This window comes from Phalacrocorax carbo, chromosome 2, assembly GCF_963921805.1.
Source record: "Phalacrocorax carbo chromosome 2, bPhaCar2.1, whole genome shotgun sequence".
Classification (NCBI taxonomy): domain Eukaryota; kingdom Metazoa; phylum Chordata; class Aves; order Suliformes; family Phalacrocoracidae; genus Phalacrocorax; species Phalacrocorax carbo.
In genome coordinates, this window is record NC_087514.1 from 43,664,644 (window position 1) to 43,683,556 (window position 18,913).

Here is an 18,913-nt window from a genome sequence, read left to right on the forward strand (position 1 = left end):
TGTGCTTAGGAACACGTTACAAATCTTTCAAAAGTAAAGAATCAAGAAGACATCTAATGTCCTCGCCTTGAGCTCGTTGACCTCATTGACAAATTCCTTGACCTCATTCAGGGATACGTCATTTTTCCTCATGTACATGTGGAAGAGGAATGAAGTGAGTGGCAGGGTGGACATTTTAGGTATACCTCAGAGAACTGAAGACTGTTTGAAAAGTAAAACGGGAAGATGGAGAAACTAGAGGGTACAGAACATTATGGGTTTGAAAGCATTTGAATTCAAGACACACTTATACCATCCAATTATACAGTCAGTTTTTGCCGAGGAGGCTGTGCTTGAAACTCACTGACTGAGGCAGCTTGCACCTGGGTCCGCATATGCTATTTTGTCTTTCACCGGTACAAACAGAAGCCTCTCTAAATGCAATTTGAAAATGCACCCAATTTAATTTCCCGTCCTCACGGAAGACAGGTTAATCAGTGGGCAAGTCTGCCACTTCGTCCTCGGTCCCCTCCTCCCCAGGGCTCCGTTCCACAGCTTTATCTTAGGAAGCAAACGACCCAGGTGACTCTTCCCCCCTCCCCCCGATTTAAGTAATAAACATAATTTACGAGTCCTGCCCCACAGCCAGAGTGAGTCCCACCACCTAAATGAAAACGCAGTTTTTCCACGGCCGTTTAACTGCAGAGCGTGTATTTGTCAGTCACAGAGACATTTCTACCTGTAGTGCTGAGACAGCGTAAGGAACCTCCTTAGCACAAGGAAAGGTGAGGTGCTTTGCCCCACGGTTGAAGGTGCCGCCGTGGCTGGGTGCCCGAGAGGCTGCTCCTGGCCGGCCGCCTCCACTAGCGGCTCGTGTCGAAATTTTTCACCTACTTTGAACCCCGATTTAGTGCTCTCATTCTCCGCAGCGGAGAGCTGGTGCCCCTCGCTGCCCCCCTTCCCCGGCGCAGCAGGGGCAGCCCCCGGGGCACCAAAGACCTTCCCTCGGGGTGCTTTAGCAAGCGCTTACCCCGCCACTGCAGCGAGGCGCTTTTCTTGATGGCAGCCCCAGGGTCCACGATTACATTAAACACAGACCCAAACCCCGACCCACTTTGGTAAGAGCTTTCTTATAGGCTTTTACACTTCAAACAAAAAATATGTCGCCCCTTCTTTTTTTTTTTTTTTTAAATTCAATTATATTAATCAACCGCCTAAGAAACCATCAAAAATGTTAAAAACAAACAAGCAAACAAGAACAGCATGACATAGGCAGTTTCAGAACGCTTAAAGCTTTATGATTTGAGCAAGAGAGACAGAAGACGATGGCCACAGAAAAGCTGACAGGACCTAATGCTTAGTGCAAGGGAAATTAGTAAGAGTAGTTGTAAAAGCAATAACAATCGATTACGGAGGGTGATAGCACCTCTTTGAGAAGAAATCAAGGACCGGTTTTATTATTTTCCCTTTATTTGTAAAAGTGCAAAATAATTCTGTACAAATCCGAAATATAAAACCCAGCACTCTGTACAACGTTACAAAAGCATACGGATCTCTAACAAGATCTCAGAAATTGTATTCCACCTGCGTAACTAGTATCACGATCCCACAGAAGGAACAGTTTTACATGTCACTGTCGGACAGCGATGGCGTAAGACCCGCACCACCGGGACAGCGAGATGGCATGTGGCCTTTCAAACCTCGAGCAGGTCACGGACACCCTGTCAGTTCTCAAGATTCAAATAAATTACATAAATAGGAGCGGGGCCGGGCACCTCCCTGCCCGTCGGTCGGCGCGCCCCCGAGCCAGTCCCTCCTCATCCTCACACGTCGGGGTAGCCGCAGTAGTAGACGGCGGTGCTGGCGTCCGACACGGCCGAGGAGACGGGCCCCGCGCCCGCCTCGGGGCCCGCGAAGGGCAGCCCCAGCTCGGGCTTGCAGGCGAAGCGCAGGTACTGCTCGAACTCGGTGCGGTCCACCTCGCCCAGCAGCTCCTCCTGCGGCAAGTGCTCCAGCGGCTCCCGGCACGGCGCCGCCTCGGGCGGCGGCGACGGCTGCCCGACCGCCCCCGGCCCCAGCGCCGGCCCCAGCGCCGGCCCCAGCGCCGCCGGCGGCCCCAGCGGCCCGCGGCCCGGGCCCGGCGGCTGGCAGGCCTGCCCGTAGTAGGCGTGCAGCGGCGGCGGGCAGCCCAGCAGCCCCTGCAGCGAGCCGCCCGGCCCCAGCGCCTCGCCGGGCGGCAGGTGCCGGCGCAGCGCGGCGCCCGCCGGGCTCTCGGCCGCCGCCGACGGGTACTCGGCCGCCGCCGCCGACGGGTGCGGGGCGTAGCCGTAGGGCCCCAGCGGGCACTCCTCCTGCAGCCCCGCCGCCAGGAACGGCGCCTCGCTCTCCGCCGCGTCCAGCGGCGACGGGTCCGGCGTCGGCAGCCCGTAGCCGTCGAAGCCGGCGCCCAGCGGCGGACAGTCCCGGTAGTGGCCCGCCGCCGCCGCGTAGCCCTGCTCGCCGTAGGGCAGGCCCAGGCCCTCCACGCACATCCTGCCGCCGCCGCCGCCGCCGCCGCCGCCGCCGCCGGGCTCGCCGCCCAGCCCGGGCCCCGCCGCCTCCGCCAGGCCGTGCTGCAGGAAGCCGCTCTCCGCCCGCTTCAGGCGCTTCACCTGCTTCCGCCGCCGCGGCCGGTACTTGTAGTTGGGGTGGTCCTGCATGTGCTGCACCCGCAGCCGCTCCGCCTCCTCCACGAACGGCCGCTTCTCCGACAGTGACAGCGCCTTCCACGATTTACCTGCCACCACGAGCACCGTCAGACCGGCCGCCCACCGCAGCCCCGGGGCCCCCGCGACCGACCGACCGACCGCGGGCTCCGCGCCCTCGCTCCCGCACCCCGCCGCCACCCCCGCCGCCACCCCCGGGCACTCCCGGCTCCCGCCCGCCGACGGCCCCGGCTCACCGGCACCCCCGGGACCCCCCGCCACCCGCCCGACGGCACCCCCGGGAACCCCCCTCTGCTCACCCAGCATCTTGCTGAGCTCGGCGTTGTGCAGGTCCGGGTTCTGCTGCGCCAGCCGCTTGCGCTCGTCCTTGGCCCACACCATGAAGGCGTTCATGGGCCGCCGGATCCGCGCCTCGCTCTTGCTCCGGCCGCCCGCCGCCCCCGACGGCGCCGCCTCGCCCTTCGCCTTCGCCTCGCCCAGCGGGCTCAGCGGCTCTGCCCAGGGGCAGGGGCCCACGGCCGGCATCATGGTGGGCAGCGAGCACCGCCCCTGCGCCTGGTCGTCGCTGCTGGCGTAGCCCGCATCGGGGCTGCTCATCTCGGGTCGGGAGGCGCCGCCGCCGCCAAGGCCGGGCGCTGCGGCGGGGCGGCGGGACGGGCTCGCCGCTGGGGCCCCGCTCGCTGCTGCCGCCCGCCGCCGCCCGGCCCTATTTGAGCTGCGGCGCGGCCAATGGGGCGGCGGGGGCGGGCGCGCCGCGGGACGGTGCCGCCGGCGGCTCCCGCTGGGGCGGCCCCGGGGCCCCTCCCGCCGCCGCCGCCGCTCACCGGACCGGGCGCGGGCAGCGGTGCCCCCGCCCCCAGGGACCGGGGGGGGCCGCTCGGGGGAAGGAGCAGCGTATTCGTAGGCGGCCCTCGGAGTCGGGCCCCGCACCCCGCGGTGGCCGCAGAGCCCGGCCCATCCGGGTCGCCCCACGCCGTCCAGTCACCCGGCAAATACCCACCCGTCACTGGCCCCGCCAAAAACGGGCGACCTCGACCAGGGGAGACACGAAAGGGGTGGGAGGGACAGGTAATTCCAGCCGTACCCAGGTACCTCGCAACCGCTGGAGAGACGGAAGGGGCTTCTTTTGTAGGCAACCTTGGGAAGTACCCTGGGAGCAGCCAGCCAAGCTACCGTCTCTATCTCACACCTCGGCTTCCCACCTTCCAGTGCCGCCTTCGCCTATTTCACCTCACAAGCCCATGAAAGGTGTAAACTGGTGGGGCAGTGGGATACTGAGTTCACAGTAAAGCCCATGAAATATGTTCTATCCCACTTCTTCATAGTTCGTAATGAAATTAGTATCTGCCAAAAGCGCAAATGGTTTTTTTATGTAGTGGGAGTTGACTTAGTTACTATTTAAGCTGAGCTTTGCGGTGGGTGTTGCTTGCTGCCTTGCCTTGTTCAGGATGCATCGGATTTGCCCGAATACGTAAACTGTAAATACAAACAGACGTTTGTAAAAAGTCCCTCACTTCACAATACACACAAATTCTACCTCTCACCACTTAGGTTCTTCTTTGGCGCACAAACTAATGTAAAACCCGGCGTTTCACGGGCGCTCTGATTTATATTTGCATTGTTATGCGGTACTCTTCAACGCATCAATGCTTATTTGAGAAACCGCTGAGCTTTAAACTGAAGATCAAAGAGGTTTATTTGGTTAAGGACACCTCTGTTTGGGTAGCCGCTTCGATCAAATAAACCAATATTGTAAGAATTCTCCCTGAAATTAAATGAATGAAGCCAGCATCGCCATTAACTTATTCTAACACTGAATTTCCTGTTTCGTGCAACGTAAAACCTGCTCCTTCGCACTTGACAGCCAGCAGATGTTCTAAAAAGCAAAAAGCCCAGCGGCGAGCGGCAGCGCCCGGGGCTGGCAGCAGGGCGGGTAATGCTCGGGGCACGTCTGCATCCGTGCGTTCGGCTCCCCTCGCTTCGTTAGAGACTATAAACAAACGATATATTTCCAGACTGGTGGCACCCTGTGTTTAGCCCTGTTGCGAGGAGTCGAAACTATTGGCCAAAGGCTAGTGGCTGCCTGAAACTAAGCAAAGAGAAGGTTTTCGGGTTCTTCCCCCCCCGCCCGCCCTCCCGTTCAAACACACGCGCTAGTCCAGCACAGCGAGAGGCAGGGATTCACACAGCTCTGCTTTCCTTCCTTCTATCTGATGCTGTGAAAGGCAGCGGAGGCGAAAACAATGCTCCTACACATGTGTATGTGCAAACTAATCTCGTGCTAGTTATGATAACACCGTTCTTGCGACAGTATAATACATTCAAACTTGATCGTAAAAGAAGTTTGTCGGGACAGACCCCGCTGGCAAAGCCGACTGCCATCTCAGCACCGGCGCGGATAGCCAGGAGCACTCGTTAGGAATTCGGTGCTTTTTCAATCGTTTTTAGCCCAGCGCCTTTGGGACGCTACCTGAGGGCGCGCCTCTCCAAGGCTGGCGGGCCGGTGGCTTTAGCTTTACGGCCGAGGCTGTGACAGTTCCCGACCAGACGCTCTGGGGCTCGGAGCCCTTCGTCCCAGGCCAGTTGCCCGAAGACAGGTCGCGTACCGAAGCATGGCTGATACCCAGAGAAAATTCGGAATTAAATAGAATCCCGGTCGCGCCTGAAGCAAACTGGCTCAGAAGGAAAGCGTGCGTATTTTTTCTTCTGCAGAGAATACTCGGCTGAGGGGAGCAAAATAACTTCCAAGCAAAACAAAAACCAAGAAAGCAACAATGCGCTGCCGTAAGGCAGTCGGTGCATTTCCAGTGACTCCCAGACCAGTTCCCAGCGCACGCCGAGTTACTGGCTCGGGCAAAACTGACCGCCTAGGAGTTTAACGCGCAGAGGAGAGGGTTACCTTTTTTACCAGCTGATCTTGCTAAAACGCCAAACGGTCCCTTTTACTCTACTTGGCAGAAACATTTTCGTGAGCCAAGGGAACAAATCCTGCAAGAACTTGCACTGAAAATGTTCAGCGAGTAGAGGGACTGGGTACAAATACACTTTATGGCAATTTGGGGGGTTGTCACTTCCAGCAGAAAAGAAAATGTTTTTCTATATAATGAACATGAGGTAATAAACGAAGCAAACTGCCGCTGACTTTGTTTGGGAGTTTTGTGCAAACTTTTTCTACAGCTCATTGATCTGGGATCAAAGAAAGAAAGGTGTGTTTTGAACCTAAGCCGAGAAAGTAAAAGCTACCTGGTTCGTACAGAAAATGTTGGCAGTTTGTGACCCTTTCGGTGCTCCTGGCCCCACAAATAGATTATCTCACCGCTTTTCTCGCTTTCTGTTTCGACTGCTTAGGTATTTTTGAAGTGCAACTTTAAAGCACACCGCGCACCGCTGATTCTGACTCAAGTTGCGCTCCGCGCTTAGACCTCGCTTCCCTGAAGCGCTTAGTGAAGAGCTGCTTCTGACGCTCCCGAAACCTCCGTGGTCGCACGACTCCTGGGGTCATTCGTTAACTTTCCCAACCTAACAATGCCGCCGAGAGTTCATCCTTCTGATTTATTGACCTTTTAAACCCGCCGGTGCACAGCGCGGGGGCGCAGAGCGGGGATCCTCCGGCGAGAGATGTGTTTCTATTTCAGGTCCATTACAGAATGCGGTGTTGGAAGTGGTGCTCCCAGCGTTATCAGAGCCGACCACAAATGCCACATGAAAAGCAGCAAACATCCGGAGGGTTTCCTGCGAATCGAGCAGTTTCTCAAGACAAGAGCCCTTTTTTTTTTTTTTTTTTTTTAAAAAAAACCGTGTATTTAAAGGCAAAACACCCTTTGCCTCTTTAAAGCGGTTCAAAACCACTAAATGAAAGCAGCCCAGCCCGACAACGCTGCATAGTGCGAGAAATCTCCCCGAATGAAGACTTGTTGGGACTTTGCGTTAGGGAAAGCGTGGGTCAGAGAGGCCCTGGTCGGGAATGACCCACTCCTGAATGGCAAAAAAAAAATTAAAATAAAATACATAAAAAAGAAGAAAAATGTCCCTTTCAGAAACTCGATAACTGTCGAAACAACGTTAAGTACTTCACAACAATTTAACAGTCCCCAACAATCAAGAACCTACTGGTTCACCTGCGTCAGTTTAACCCGCAAGTCGCTGCCTAGCAGCCGCACCCACACACCCAGGCCCGCAAAAGCTCGCTGCGCGGAGCTGCGCGCAGTCGGAGCGGAGCCGCCCCCGTGGAAAGCGGCACCGCGCCCCGGGTGTGCCGGGTCCGGGCGCGGGGCTAGGGGCACAGCGCTGCTCCGCACGCCCAGCTGCCCGCACCAGCCCTGCGCGGCCTCTTTGGGGTGTGCTAAGCAACGGTGACCCCGCATTTCAGGACCAAGGGGCGTCCGGCGCGGGGAGAGGGACGCGCGGGGCTCCCGCCCCGAGGTAAGAGCGCTTTCGCCTCCCGGCGGACGCGAGTGGGCTCCCCACGCCGCGCCCCGCGCTCCGGGGCTCCACTCGCCTCCGCGGGGAGCGAGGCGGCCCCCGGGCAGAGCGGCGGGCTGGGGGCCGGGCGGGGCGCGGCGGGGGGGCCGGCAGGAGGGGCAGCGCGGCTCCCGCCCCCGCCGCCTCCCCGCCGCCCTCCCTCGGGCCGCCCGCCGCTGCCCCGCAGCCCTCTCGGGGGGACCCTGGGTGCGGAGAGAGCCTCCGCCGCGCTTTCGCCTAGGAAGGAGTTAAGTCTGCCGCCGACGGGACTGCTCGGGCTTGGCTTTAATGTGGCTGTAACGCCTTCTCTACCACCGCCTGAAGACATAAATCAAATGTATGGGAATCAGCGGGAAATGGCGTGTTTAACTGACACGAGTGCTGGGTGCTTCTGTAATATCTACTCCAGAGAGATAATACCTGGACCCAAAGAAATTCCGGTAAAGTCCAATGGCAAATGCTACTCAGCTTAAATGACATTGAAAGGAAGCCTAGAAATAGCACTTTCCTCAAGAAAACCCGTAATCTAGACCCAAGGCTAATCAACCATTTTGTTAATAAATTTATCTACTCCTTTAATATAAAGATTAATTCATGAGACTAAGATCACAGAGTTGTTGCGTTTCTCTCTGTAAAACTGATCAGCAACAGCTTGATTACACAGGGAGTTCCCAACTTCATTACAGTTTCGCTGCTCTTCGGTTCGCGAGCGAGTTGCCCACGACGCAGTACAATAGCTGGGGCCAGGCAGAACCCCCCTACGCTTGAATTTCCAAGAACAGAAATCCTGTTAGTTTTCATACTTAAGCACATACAAGTCATAAAAGAAAAAAAAAAAAAAAAGAAAAGAATGCTTTATACAATGCTGGAGCCGCTCCAAAAGATCAGGGATCTGAACTGAACTAAACAATTTGGCCCAGCCTCTATATTTATCCTGGTTTTATGTCAGTGGAGCTACTGCAAACTTGTACTAATGTAAGGTTGATTCTGGTGTGGTAGAAGCAAGTCATAACTGTACGATTAAAAAGCTGATCCCAGTTACACAGGAGTGAAATAAATTTCTTCTTTGGCATCACTCAGTTCCCAGAGTATCCTTATTAAGGCCAGAAGAATGAATGTAATAAGATGTTCTCTAGAAGGGGACTATGCTACTGTGTGTCATGCTACTGCAGTCTTGTAGTGTACATTTATATATTGCTCCCTTTAGTAGGCAGCAATATTTCACACTACTTTCAAAGCGTAAAGTTCTTTGTCTTTAGCCAGAATAAAATTGTGGCATTATACAAATGAGAAAGTGGCTCGGCCTGGAGCTGGGCAGTTACTGTTCCACCATGCCAATTACGGTCACCAAAGAGATGATCTGGGTTTTCAGCATATGGAAACAATCCTATGCTAGCAGTTTGGCAGAAGTATGTTAGTGATACTAACAAAACTATTAAATGATAATCCAAACATCAACGGCTTGCCATCTGCAGTTCTGATTAATCAAGTGATGAACAAGTAAGATCAGAGAGAAATTAAGAATGGATTTAAACCCTCAACAACACTAAAGTTGAATAAAACCTTTTGCCAAGGTGGACAATATGATACATATATTTTTCAGAAAAAAGTCGCCGCTGCCCTTTCTTCCCTGACACTAGATGCAGCAGTAATGTTAAAAAATATCTGTTCTTACATGACCAAAAAGGGCATTCTTTCTAACAAGGACATATGAATACAAAATTGAATGCTGTTTTTGCAAAGCAAAATATCGGTTCATTTGAAGTTGTGATTTTAAAATTTGTCCATTGGAAATGCTCTGGGTTTTCGTTGTATCTTTGCAATTACATTCAGTGATTAAGTGCACTATAGCTTTTGACATCTGACATTTATCGAGATAAATAAAATACAAAAAGAAAAAGAATGGGCAGTTAGAAGGTTCAGGAAATAAATTTGGTTTCACTTTTCGATAGCTTCAAGTGTTTGGTTTTCTGGTATTTATGTTCCTTGATTACTGTTAATACACAAAACAAATTTTAATTTTAATATTATTTTATTATTCTTTTATTAATCTTTTATTATTTTAATATTAAGATTACAGTAACAATAACTTTCCCTTGAAATACCATATAAAGTCATAAACAATAAGAAGACACTTGCACAACTTCCCAATCCAAAGCAGTCCGTCCGATCATGGTTCTAACACTATTTACCAAACTCGCAGCACTTTCAGTGGCAGACATCTGCTTGCTTTACAGTGAAGTACAATGAAGTCTACAATTTGTCTGCCTGGAATCCATTAGTACTCAATGTTCAGAACACCTTTGACTTCCACCAAGCAGTGAGAAGGGAACTCTACCCCTCATGGATCATGCCTGATGTGGCTAGCAACTTTAAACAAAAAAGACAACTAATCTGCAAAACCTCCAAGCTAAATTGAGCAATACAGGTTGGTTTGTTTGTTTTGTGGGGTTTTTTTTGTTTGTGTGTTTGTGTGTTTTTTTTTTTTTTTTTTTTTTTTTTTTTATCCAGACATTATTACTTGGGCTTGAATATGCTTAGAATTATCTAGCCCGCGATTCAGCAGTCACATCTATTTTACTTGCGTGGCCTATTTCTGTTTGAATAAAACCTAAGAACCGAAAGCCCCCTTTCCTCCTCCTTTGTCCCCTTAAAATCACCTTTTTATCTTCACAATGCGCTTTGAAGGGTATTTACTGAAAGGATGAGAGAGCAGTTATCACACAGAACTGAAAACTTTTTTAAAAAAAAACAACCCAGGAATTTCAATAAACCTACTCTGTAGCTAGATCAAGAACTAGAGATCCTCACTCCTACTGCAAACAACCTGCAAGATCTAAGGTGATTTCTGCCCAGCTATTTCCAGTTTACCGGCTCCATTAAGATAGAATGCCTGTTTAACGGGGCTCTAGATGTAGATGTTATGAGAATATTCAATTTAGAAACGTTGCTTCAATGAGAAATTTAATGACCTTTTCAGCTTTTAAAAATTAAGTCAAATCTTTAGGAGACAGTTTAGGTAGTATCTAGATGAACTGTGTTGACTGCTTCAACAATTAAAGCCTGGAGAGGTTTGAATTAATGAAGCAAGGTAGGTGACTACCGAGCTTTAGTGTATGGGTTTACATGTGTATAAATATACTTGGTACAAAAGCAAAGCATATTTGTGGTTTTTTTGGTTCACACCAGCATCCCGCAAAAAGTAAAGGTAATCAGTCATTCAGCACAGGATAAACCGAAAAATGCCTAAGAAATATTAACCACCTACAATGGTAATTTACTAAGGCCGGAGTTAGAACTAAATCACACCAAAATTAGCTCACACAACTGCAATACCTAAGTTTCCAAAGGCATCTGTTTCCAGCAGTCTCCTAGCCTTCCCTCCCAGTTAGTCCAAAATTGCAAGATTTACTACGGCAAGACCTATGCCATTTCAGGAAATAAAGACAACAAGTGTTGACAGTTGCTAGCAACACTTTATACGCCAGTGCATGTGGGTGCATGTGGGTGCTCAAGCGCTGTGATAGTCCATTTAGAAATAAAATCTGAGCTGAGACAAGCCAAAACACCTAGGTAGTTCAGCTGACAACCACTCAAGCACTCACCAGAGGGAGCCCATTTTCCCCAAAAGTCATCATCTGTAGTACAGCCAACCTGCTACCTGCTGGGGCCTCAGAACTACCCCGCTAAAAACTCTACAGCTGCTGGGAGGAGCAGCTGCCAGCTAAGGGAGCCTCACAGACATGCTGTGACCAGGAAAGTACAGAGCTGTAAAGGATTCTGTAGCTGCTTGATTAATTTTTTCTGCAGCACAAATGGTACTTCAATGAAGAAAATGCTACATTTGGCTTTCAAATGGACCATTTCTGAAGAAAACCAGTCATATATCTGCAGCATGTCACTGACAGATGTAAACATTTTATATTGTCCTAAGTAACCTTGTTACTGTTTGTTAGACTATATTTGTGACATGCTGCCATTGAATACTTTCAGCTAGGTTCTTGCAAGAAAAGTATTATTTTTTCAATAGAAAAATAAAAACTTTTCAGAGAATGACTTTTCTCACTTTATGTTTCATCAGGAAGAAGAACCAGCCTTCTAATGTATTAGTAATTCTCATATATTCTTTAAAGTCCAACTGACACACTTCAGTAATCTAACTTGCACTGCAACCAAGCACAGAAAAAAGCCTGAGCTCGTAGCCAACACTACAACACGTCCTGTTCAGGAAGGACCTGCAGTTCCTTTCAGGGCCAGGTCGTGTGTGCACGATCAGTGTTTGGAACAGGGCATAATATAGAGGTTTCTTGGCAGGTTTCAGAACCTGGCAGAGCTAAAAAGTTGGGTTTTTTTGTTTTGTTTTGGTGGTTGTTTTTTTATTTAAATCTTAGGCCAGCTAAACACAAGATCCATTTAGCAGTAAAACTACCCTGCTGCCTGTCTAAGCACGAAAACCTTGCTAGTGAAGATGTAGTTACATCAGCAAGCATGTGTTTCTGGCACTAAAAGATTACCTACAGTTGCATACCTCCTGCTATCTGTCCTTTTTTTCTTTCAGTATCATGAAGTATTATTAAGCTACCACTTTTGCTTTTAGTGTTTTCTTTGTTCTTCACATGCTCATTTCTTAATTACCTATTAATACATTTCCTCAGCATTTTTATTTTTGCAGATACTCCTAGCCAGCAGTCAGTAGATGCCACAGCACAGACCTGAACTTCTGATAAGTAAAAATCAAGCTGCACTGATTATCTCCTTTCCATAAAAGGCAAATCTATCCATGCAATCAGTTTTCGTTGGGGGGGGGGGGGGGGGAGGGAAGGTTTTTAAATCTCCTTTTGAGTTTGCAACAGTGCAGTCATGCATTTTTCGCCACTTGTCAGGCCAATTTAATACAAAATCCAAGCAACAAAGATTTAATCTGAGTAAGTAACAGTTGTGCATAACTTGGCAGTTGTATGAATGATTTCAAACTAATTCTTAGGATTTTTGCAGGCTGCAGCTTCTGAAACATTCTGAAATACAGTCAACTCATTTTTGTTTAAATATGTGATTACAGAACTAAGGGTGGATGTATCACTTGTCTTTGGGAAGGGTTCCGTATTAATGGAGACCCACTCGTCTGTCAACTTTCCCTAACTAGATACTGAATCATAAGACAGCACTGGCTATACACTAGCCTATAGGAACTTCACTTCACAGGAGCAAGAAATTAATCTGAAATTGAAACAAGAAGATAAAGTTATTCGGTTACCAAATTACATACAGGCGTGAGTATGGAATCTGGGGAATCCCTTTGACAGATGCACATGGGGTTTATGTTTATCTCTCAAGAGAACTCTTACTGTTGAGCACACAAAATGGTGAAACACTCAATAGGTATTTTTTCCACTAAACAGTTAAGTTACAGCACAATTGATAGTATGGTTAGTGACTTTATGCATGCGTTTATAAACCACAGCTTTTTATGTCATTAGCTGAGCCTGAAATTTCAAATTTCACCTTTCAAAATTTCCTTAAACAAAAGAAACCACTGCTACTCATAGGTACCCGCAAGCGGCTAGTAAACATGCATTGTCATTTACTTATTCAAAGGAAAAAAGTACTCTAAGCTATTTTTCCCTTTGCTAGAGATTTTCAATGAAACAGAAACTTAAGAAATCTGTATTTGAAAATTAGTAGATTGTGATATGTTTTCAGATGCTGTCCCAAACAGAAGCAGAAGATTACTTGCACAGCCCTTGCAGAAATACTTTCCCAGCTTGCTACATGTGTCCTTGCACAGGTTGAGTTTATTAGATTAAAACCATAGTGGTGAGAAGAGGTATACAACACTTATTTATTCTTATAGTACTACAATTAAAACAATTAAAAACCAGTAGTGTTGCAGCAGTGAGTGGTGAGACAGCTAAAATGTCACTGCTTACAAAAACTTTAAATACCATGTAATACTAAAGTATATAGTTGCCTAAGATGTATAATTAGATAGGATTAAAAAACATTTATTATAAAGATTAGGGACACAGACTGCTGATTATTGGCTACTTTTACAAAGCATAGATTATTATTCATCTTTTCTCATAGAAGAAGAGTTTATAGGTTCACATATATTTAATGTGATTTCATCCACAGAACAGCTATACGATACGGTCATTGTCTATATAGGCGTAGGGCAAAATCTATCCTGCAATACTGAAATAAGAGGTGAGTAGAAAGACATAGCTGTATGACAGAATTTGATAGCAAATATTGTGAATAAATTACTTCTTTAGCTCTGTAAATTTCAGTGATATATCTTAGTTAAAACCTTAATTAAATATATTTTTACAGAAAGAATTTAAATAATAATGTGAATTAAATACAGTACATGGCACCAGAAGTAATTTGGACATATCACTAGGAAGATCACAAGGCATTCAAGGTTATATTTTAAATTTCTAGCTAGAATCATTAAGTCTACATGATACATTCATTAGGGAAACTTTTTTTTCAAGAACTGATTATTACCCACTGCTCTGTTAAAAATAATTTAAAAATGGGTATCCAGCTTGAATCTTAGAAGAAGGGTTGTGTGCAATGTTAATAGTATAAAGACAATTTTCTAGAAAGTTAATTAAAAATAAATTGTATAAATTCCACAGCAACAAATTGTTTAAAAAACAAAGTTCTTAACATGAAATGTTTAACCACCTTTTTGGGTAAATCTAAGAGGAGGAGCTCTGACCAGACTTCCATGGAATAACTGCATGTCTAAACAGAAGAATGGTCCAGGAAGGAAGAAGCTGAGAACTACCATTTCGGGAGACTCTGAAGGGTATATGACTGAGACAGCACACCAAGAACACAGAAGCCGTTGCAGCTTCACCCCTTTGTCACAAGCTGAACTGAACATAATTTTGAACAGCCACTGTATCAAGAACTAAGGTGAAACAGTGATGGGATATAGCACTCCTTGAGAGTTTCTATGTGACTGCAACACTAGATGATCAATTAAAAGTCGTGTTTATCAGGTCTCTACCTACTGCTCTTACCTTGTAATTGAGTACATCCTGAAAAAAACTACTTCATACTTTTTCCAAACCCAGCTTTTGTATACCATCTCACTACAAATGGCACTTATATGCAACTTTTCATCTAATAAATGCTTTACAAAGATATGTTAACATCACTAACACTGTTCTGGACCTTTGGGAACTTAGGACAAACAGATGTTTTAACTAACTTGTCCAAAGTTGCAGGAGAGCAGAAAAAGGTGTTGGATCATGTGCCTCTCCTTTTCCCCTCTCCAGTTTTAAGTGCAGTCCCATGCTGAACCAAAAGATACTGGTCTCAGACTCTCTTTCCCCCACATCCCTGCTAAAACTCTGGGGGAATCAGGGCATCATTAGGACTCTTCAGCAGATTTGCCTTTGGTGGGTGACTAGTCAGGGATTAGCAACAACAGACTAATTACGGTCAGTTGTGAGAAGGGCAAATCAATGGTCCAAAAGAAAATGAGTAGTAAGGAACCCAAGCCAAATTTAAACCTTCACTTCTGTGCATTCTGTGAACTATTCTGGAACTGAGCTTAACTCTCCTCTCTTCTAAGCTTAATTGCCTTTTTCCACATGGATCCCATAAAACTGTGAAGTGGCAAATCATTCAGACAGAAAAACAATGGCTGTATTTGTATATAAATCAGCACTTATTGTATAGTACACATGACTATATAACCAATACTAGCGCATCTGATTTTTTTTCATTACTTTCACTACAAAAAGTGTGATGGCAAGCTGAAGTTTGATTTTAAATGAGTACCAACTTCTCTGAGTACAAGAAAAACAAACTAGCAAATAATGAATAGTCAACTGATTTTTATAGTTACTCTACTAATAAATAAGTGAATGAATCAGATAGTTATTCCTTTTATAAATTCTATTTGTTGCCAAAATATACAAGATACAAAACTATTCAGAAAAAATAAATTAAGAAATATTGAAAAATTAATTTATATATCTAAAGACTCAAATTTGGATAATACAAAAAATCTTCATCATTTGATAAGAAAAGATTTTTACCTTTTTATAAAAATAAAGGTATTGATACTGCTGACTCAGTATAGGTCAAATTCCAGTTTGGATAATTTCTTTTGACTCTCTGTAGTTTTGTTTACACAGTGATTTTATACTGGCTAATTGCAGGCTCTTACCTTAGGAATTTAAGAACCCCCCAGAACAATAACACTTTTTAAAAAATTTATTTTGCATTTTTAAACTCTGGGTAGTGCCACTTGTGAACTATTAAACTACAGCTACACCCACTCCAAGCAACAACTACATTTTTGTGATCAGGATTCCCTTATACGTAATTTGCATAGAAGTGTTGAAACCTTCAGGATAAGATCCTCTATAAATATGTACAGTCTTTAGAGATACACATGTTGCTTGCATTAAGTTTCACAGATACCCTTTTTTTACCGTAACAAAACTTACACAGAGAAGAATTTCTACAGTAATTTCTTCATAAGTATTTTTTTTGTGAAACAAAAATCAGAGATTGTTTATCATGGTGAACTTTCAAAATGGAAGGACAAATAGACTGGCATTTTATATGGATCAACCAGCAGTAAAATTAAACTTTTAACCAATCAAAATGGAAGAGGGTATATTTTTATTAAACTTGCAAAATTCCAGAAGTGGGGAGGGGCATCAAGGAGTTTCAAGAACAAGACTGTAATTAAAATTATCTTGAAAATTACACAAGTGGCTTAAACATAACGGGATAAAATTCAGCATGGACAAATGCAAGGCATTTTAATGAGGTAGCAATAATCAGTGTTAAAGATGAGGAACTTAAAAGCAAGGAGGCAAAGTAACAGTCTTCATGTTCCTAGAGGGTTGGTGGAGGACAGAGTAATGACCACAGAGGACAGGACAGAAAATCATGACATACTTAAACTGTATTAAGGAAAATTTAGCTTTAATGATAAGCAAAATAGTCTAAAGGAGAAGACAGTGAAGTGTTGGAATATGTTGCCTGTGGAGAATACAAAACCCTCCAGTTTTTATAAATAGAGAACAAATGCATTTTAAAAACAGGCTGACAAACACCTATTAAGAATGGCACACCTACAGCTGACCTTGCATCATGTCACAGAATCACAGAATGGTTGAGATTGGAAGGGACCTCTGGAGCCATCTAGACCAACCCTCCTGCTCAAGCAGGGCCACCAAGAGCCGGTTGCCCAGGACCATGTCCAAAAGGCTATTGAATATCTCCGTGGATGGAGACTCCACAGCCTCTCTGGGCAACCTGTGAGGGGGCAGAGTAGTCAACCCCTGAAGCTCCTTCTAACCTTAGTTTTCTAAACTTTAATGAAAAATTATTCTAATATTTAGCTTTGACTTTAAAACTAACCTGCTGATTTTTCTTCATTCCATACTTAAATCTTTGTTTTACCATTTCAATTTCACAGTATGGCTTTGTTAACTTAGGAATTGCTATTCAGAAACTGCAGAAGACAAATGATGTCCTGTGTTAAACTCAGCCCTCAAGAATATTTAATAATCCCTCTCTGTAGATCCCTAAGGCAAAATAGTGAATTCACTGAGCTGACCTTAATGTTTCTTGCATGGAATTTAAAAAAGCATTTCTAAAATAAAATTCAATAAATAAATCTTATATGCGGGAACTATGCAAACAAATAATCTCTCAGCAGTGCTCCCCTCAAGAAAAGCTTATAACTATGTAATTCTGTTTTCATATTGCACACTCAGATTATGCTAAGTCTTCACAGTTTAATTTTCAGCCTCATGCATAAAGTACATTAGTCCCATTGGTCAGCCTTGTGATTAAAAGAAGGCAGGTGTTCCAGTCATTTTAGAATCAAATTCCTCATGAGCTATTTATTATTTCCAGTGAACAGAACAGCAAATCTTCTACATGCATGTATTATAATTGCTCACGCAAAGTTGTGAAAAGCTAATACTGAAAATTATAAGGGATACAAAAGTAACTATATGTTGAAAAACTTATTTTTCAAGCCAGTTTCAAGGAATTCTTTCTAACTGAAATGCTGGAGTTAAAAAAATTAAAATCAACACTCAAGTTTGAAAATCATTACAAAAAGAAAATGATAGATATCTTTCAAGGAAGCATCCAGTTTCTTCCTCACTTTTTAATAACCCAGCATCACATATCTTTAGTTTTCAACCTTGCAATTTGTATCTAAGTACATGACAGATCACAGGTGATTAACAGATCTGTAAGCATCTCTACCCTACCAGGGTTCTGTTTTAAGATACTCTGCTACATCCTAGAATACCTTTCCTAAATAAACTCCAGAAGGTAAATATGTAAGACAATAGCAGATGGGGGGTGATTGGATGTAAGAACATCAAAGGTTCTCTGAGGGAGCTGAACTACAAGAGAAGCTTTGAACCCAGGTTAAAATGTCACAGGGTGCTACCTGAGCACTGCATTTATCAATTTAATTCCTTTAGAATCAACAAATAAACTTTGAGACAAAGATAATTTAAACCTGTATATCTTTCTTAAAGCTATCTTTGAAGTTACCTTATACCTTAATACATAACTACCGTTTTAGACACATATTTTAAAAACATTTAAGAAAAGTTCCCAGCAAAGTAATGAAAAGATGCAATCATACTGAGTCGCAGACACACCTCCCCCAAAAACCCCAATTATAATCAAATGGCAAAGTAACAGTAAAACTATTTTTCTTTTCATTAAGAATTTTAGGAAATAAATACCAGTTTTCTACTCAAGTAGCCCATCTCTCTTTCCAAGATGAACAGCCACAGACGATAAATATAGAACTTTATCTAATAAAATAAATCATGTTGCAGACACTCTACTCATGATAAATTCACAGCACTAAACAACATGCCCAGATTTATTGGCCAATGTTTTAAAGTAGGAACCTAAAACTGTGCTGATGAATCTAGGTATTAGTAGCTAAAGCCTGGTTTACATTCATAGCTGTACTTTAAACAAAAAGATTTATTTAATTGGTACCAGTTCTGTGTACAGTAATCCATACTTGAGGTGTCTTTCTAAAAGACTCCCACCAAAATCACTCCCTTTACTGAGGTTTCTAAACACTATTTTTTTAATTTAAGTCTTGGTACAATCCTGTTCCATGAAAAATGCTAAGTCTCAAACCCTCCCTGTTCACACAGTGGAAGGATGGGCAGACAGCCCCAGTTATTGTTTTTCTTTTTCTTTTTTTTTCCCCCCCTCCACTTTGACATTGTCTAAACTCCAGCAGACAAGAATACTGGCTTCTGATGTACAATGAAGAGGGCGAGGAAAGGGAAGGTCGGCTTTCTCATGCTTCCCATAATTAGAAGGGTCAAAGAAAAAAAAGTGGAGTATGAAGATGTAACTGTAACTTAGAAAAAGTCAGATGCTTTATGGAAGATGGATGCATAAGAATAAATACAATGGAATAATATATTGGCATTCAGGATGCTGTTGACTGTTTAGAAAAGTTACAAATTTGATTTACTGTATAAAAATTTCTAGTGAGAATTTTTAGTTCTCTTAAAAAAACCCAACTTGTAGGATTTTTTCTCTGTTAGAGGACACCAAGAATGATTCCAAGGACTAGTGAATACTGTAATTTTTTAAAAAAAGTTCTGGTAATGGTCATAGTTTTAATAACTCACTGCTATACATAGGCATGCACCTTCGCAGCATCAACCACTGCTTTTTCCACTTGTTAAAGAGACTAATGCCAAATCCCACATAAGAACGTTGCTTCAGCA

General features: G+C 45.0%; 1 protein-coding gene and 1 long non-coding RNA gene across 2 annotated transcripts; one reads left to right on the plus strand and one right to left on the minus strand.

Annotated features, from left to right (window-relative positions):
- Window positions 1-1,431: 1,431 nt before the first annotated feature.
- LOC135311922 (transcription factor SOX-17-like) lies at window positions 1,432-3,476 on the minus strand. The gene is made up of 2 exons (XM_064442717.1): window positions 2,984-3,476; window positions 1,432-2,755 (listed from the first exon to the last, which is right to left on the minus strand). Exons 1-2 carry the CDS (start codon window positions 3,279-3,281, stop codon window positions 1,803-1,805), a joined length of 1,251 nt encoding a protein of 416 aa, XP_064298787.1. The 5' UTR covers window positions 3,282-3,476; the 3' UTR covers window positions 1,432-1,802.
- Window positions 3,477-6,189: 2,713 nt separating this feature from the next.
- LOC135311921 (uncharacterized) lies at window positions 6,190-14,952 on the plus strand. The gene is made up of 3 exons (XR_010371471.1): window positions 6,190-7,106; window positions 9,383-9,573; window positions 12,289-14,952. It is a non-coding gene; the product is annotated as an uncharacterized LOC135311921 (long non-coding RNA).
- Window positions 14,953-18,913: the final 3,961 nt, after the last annotated feature.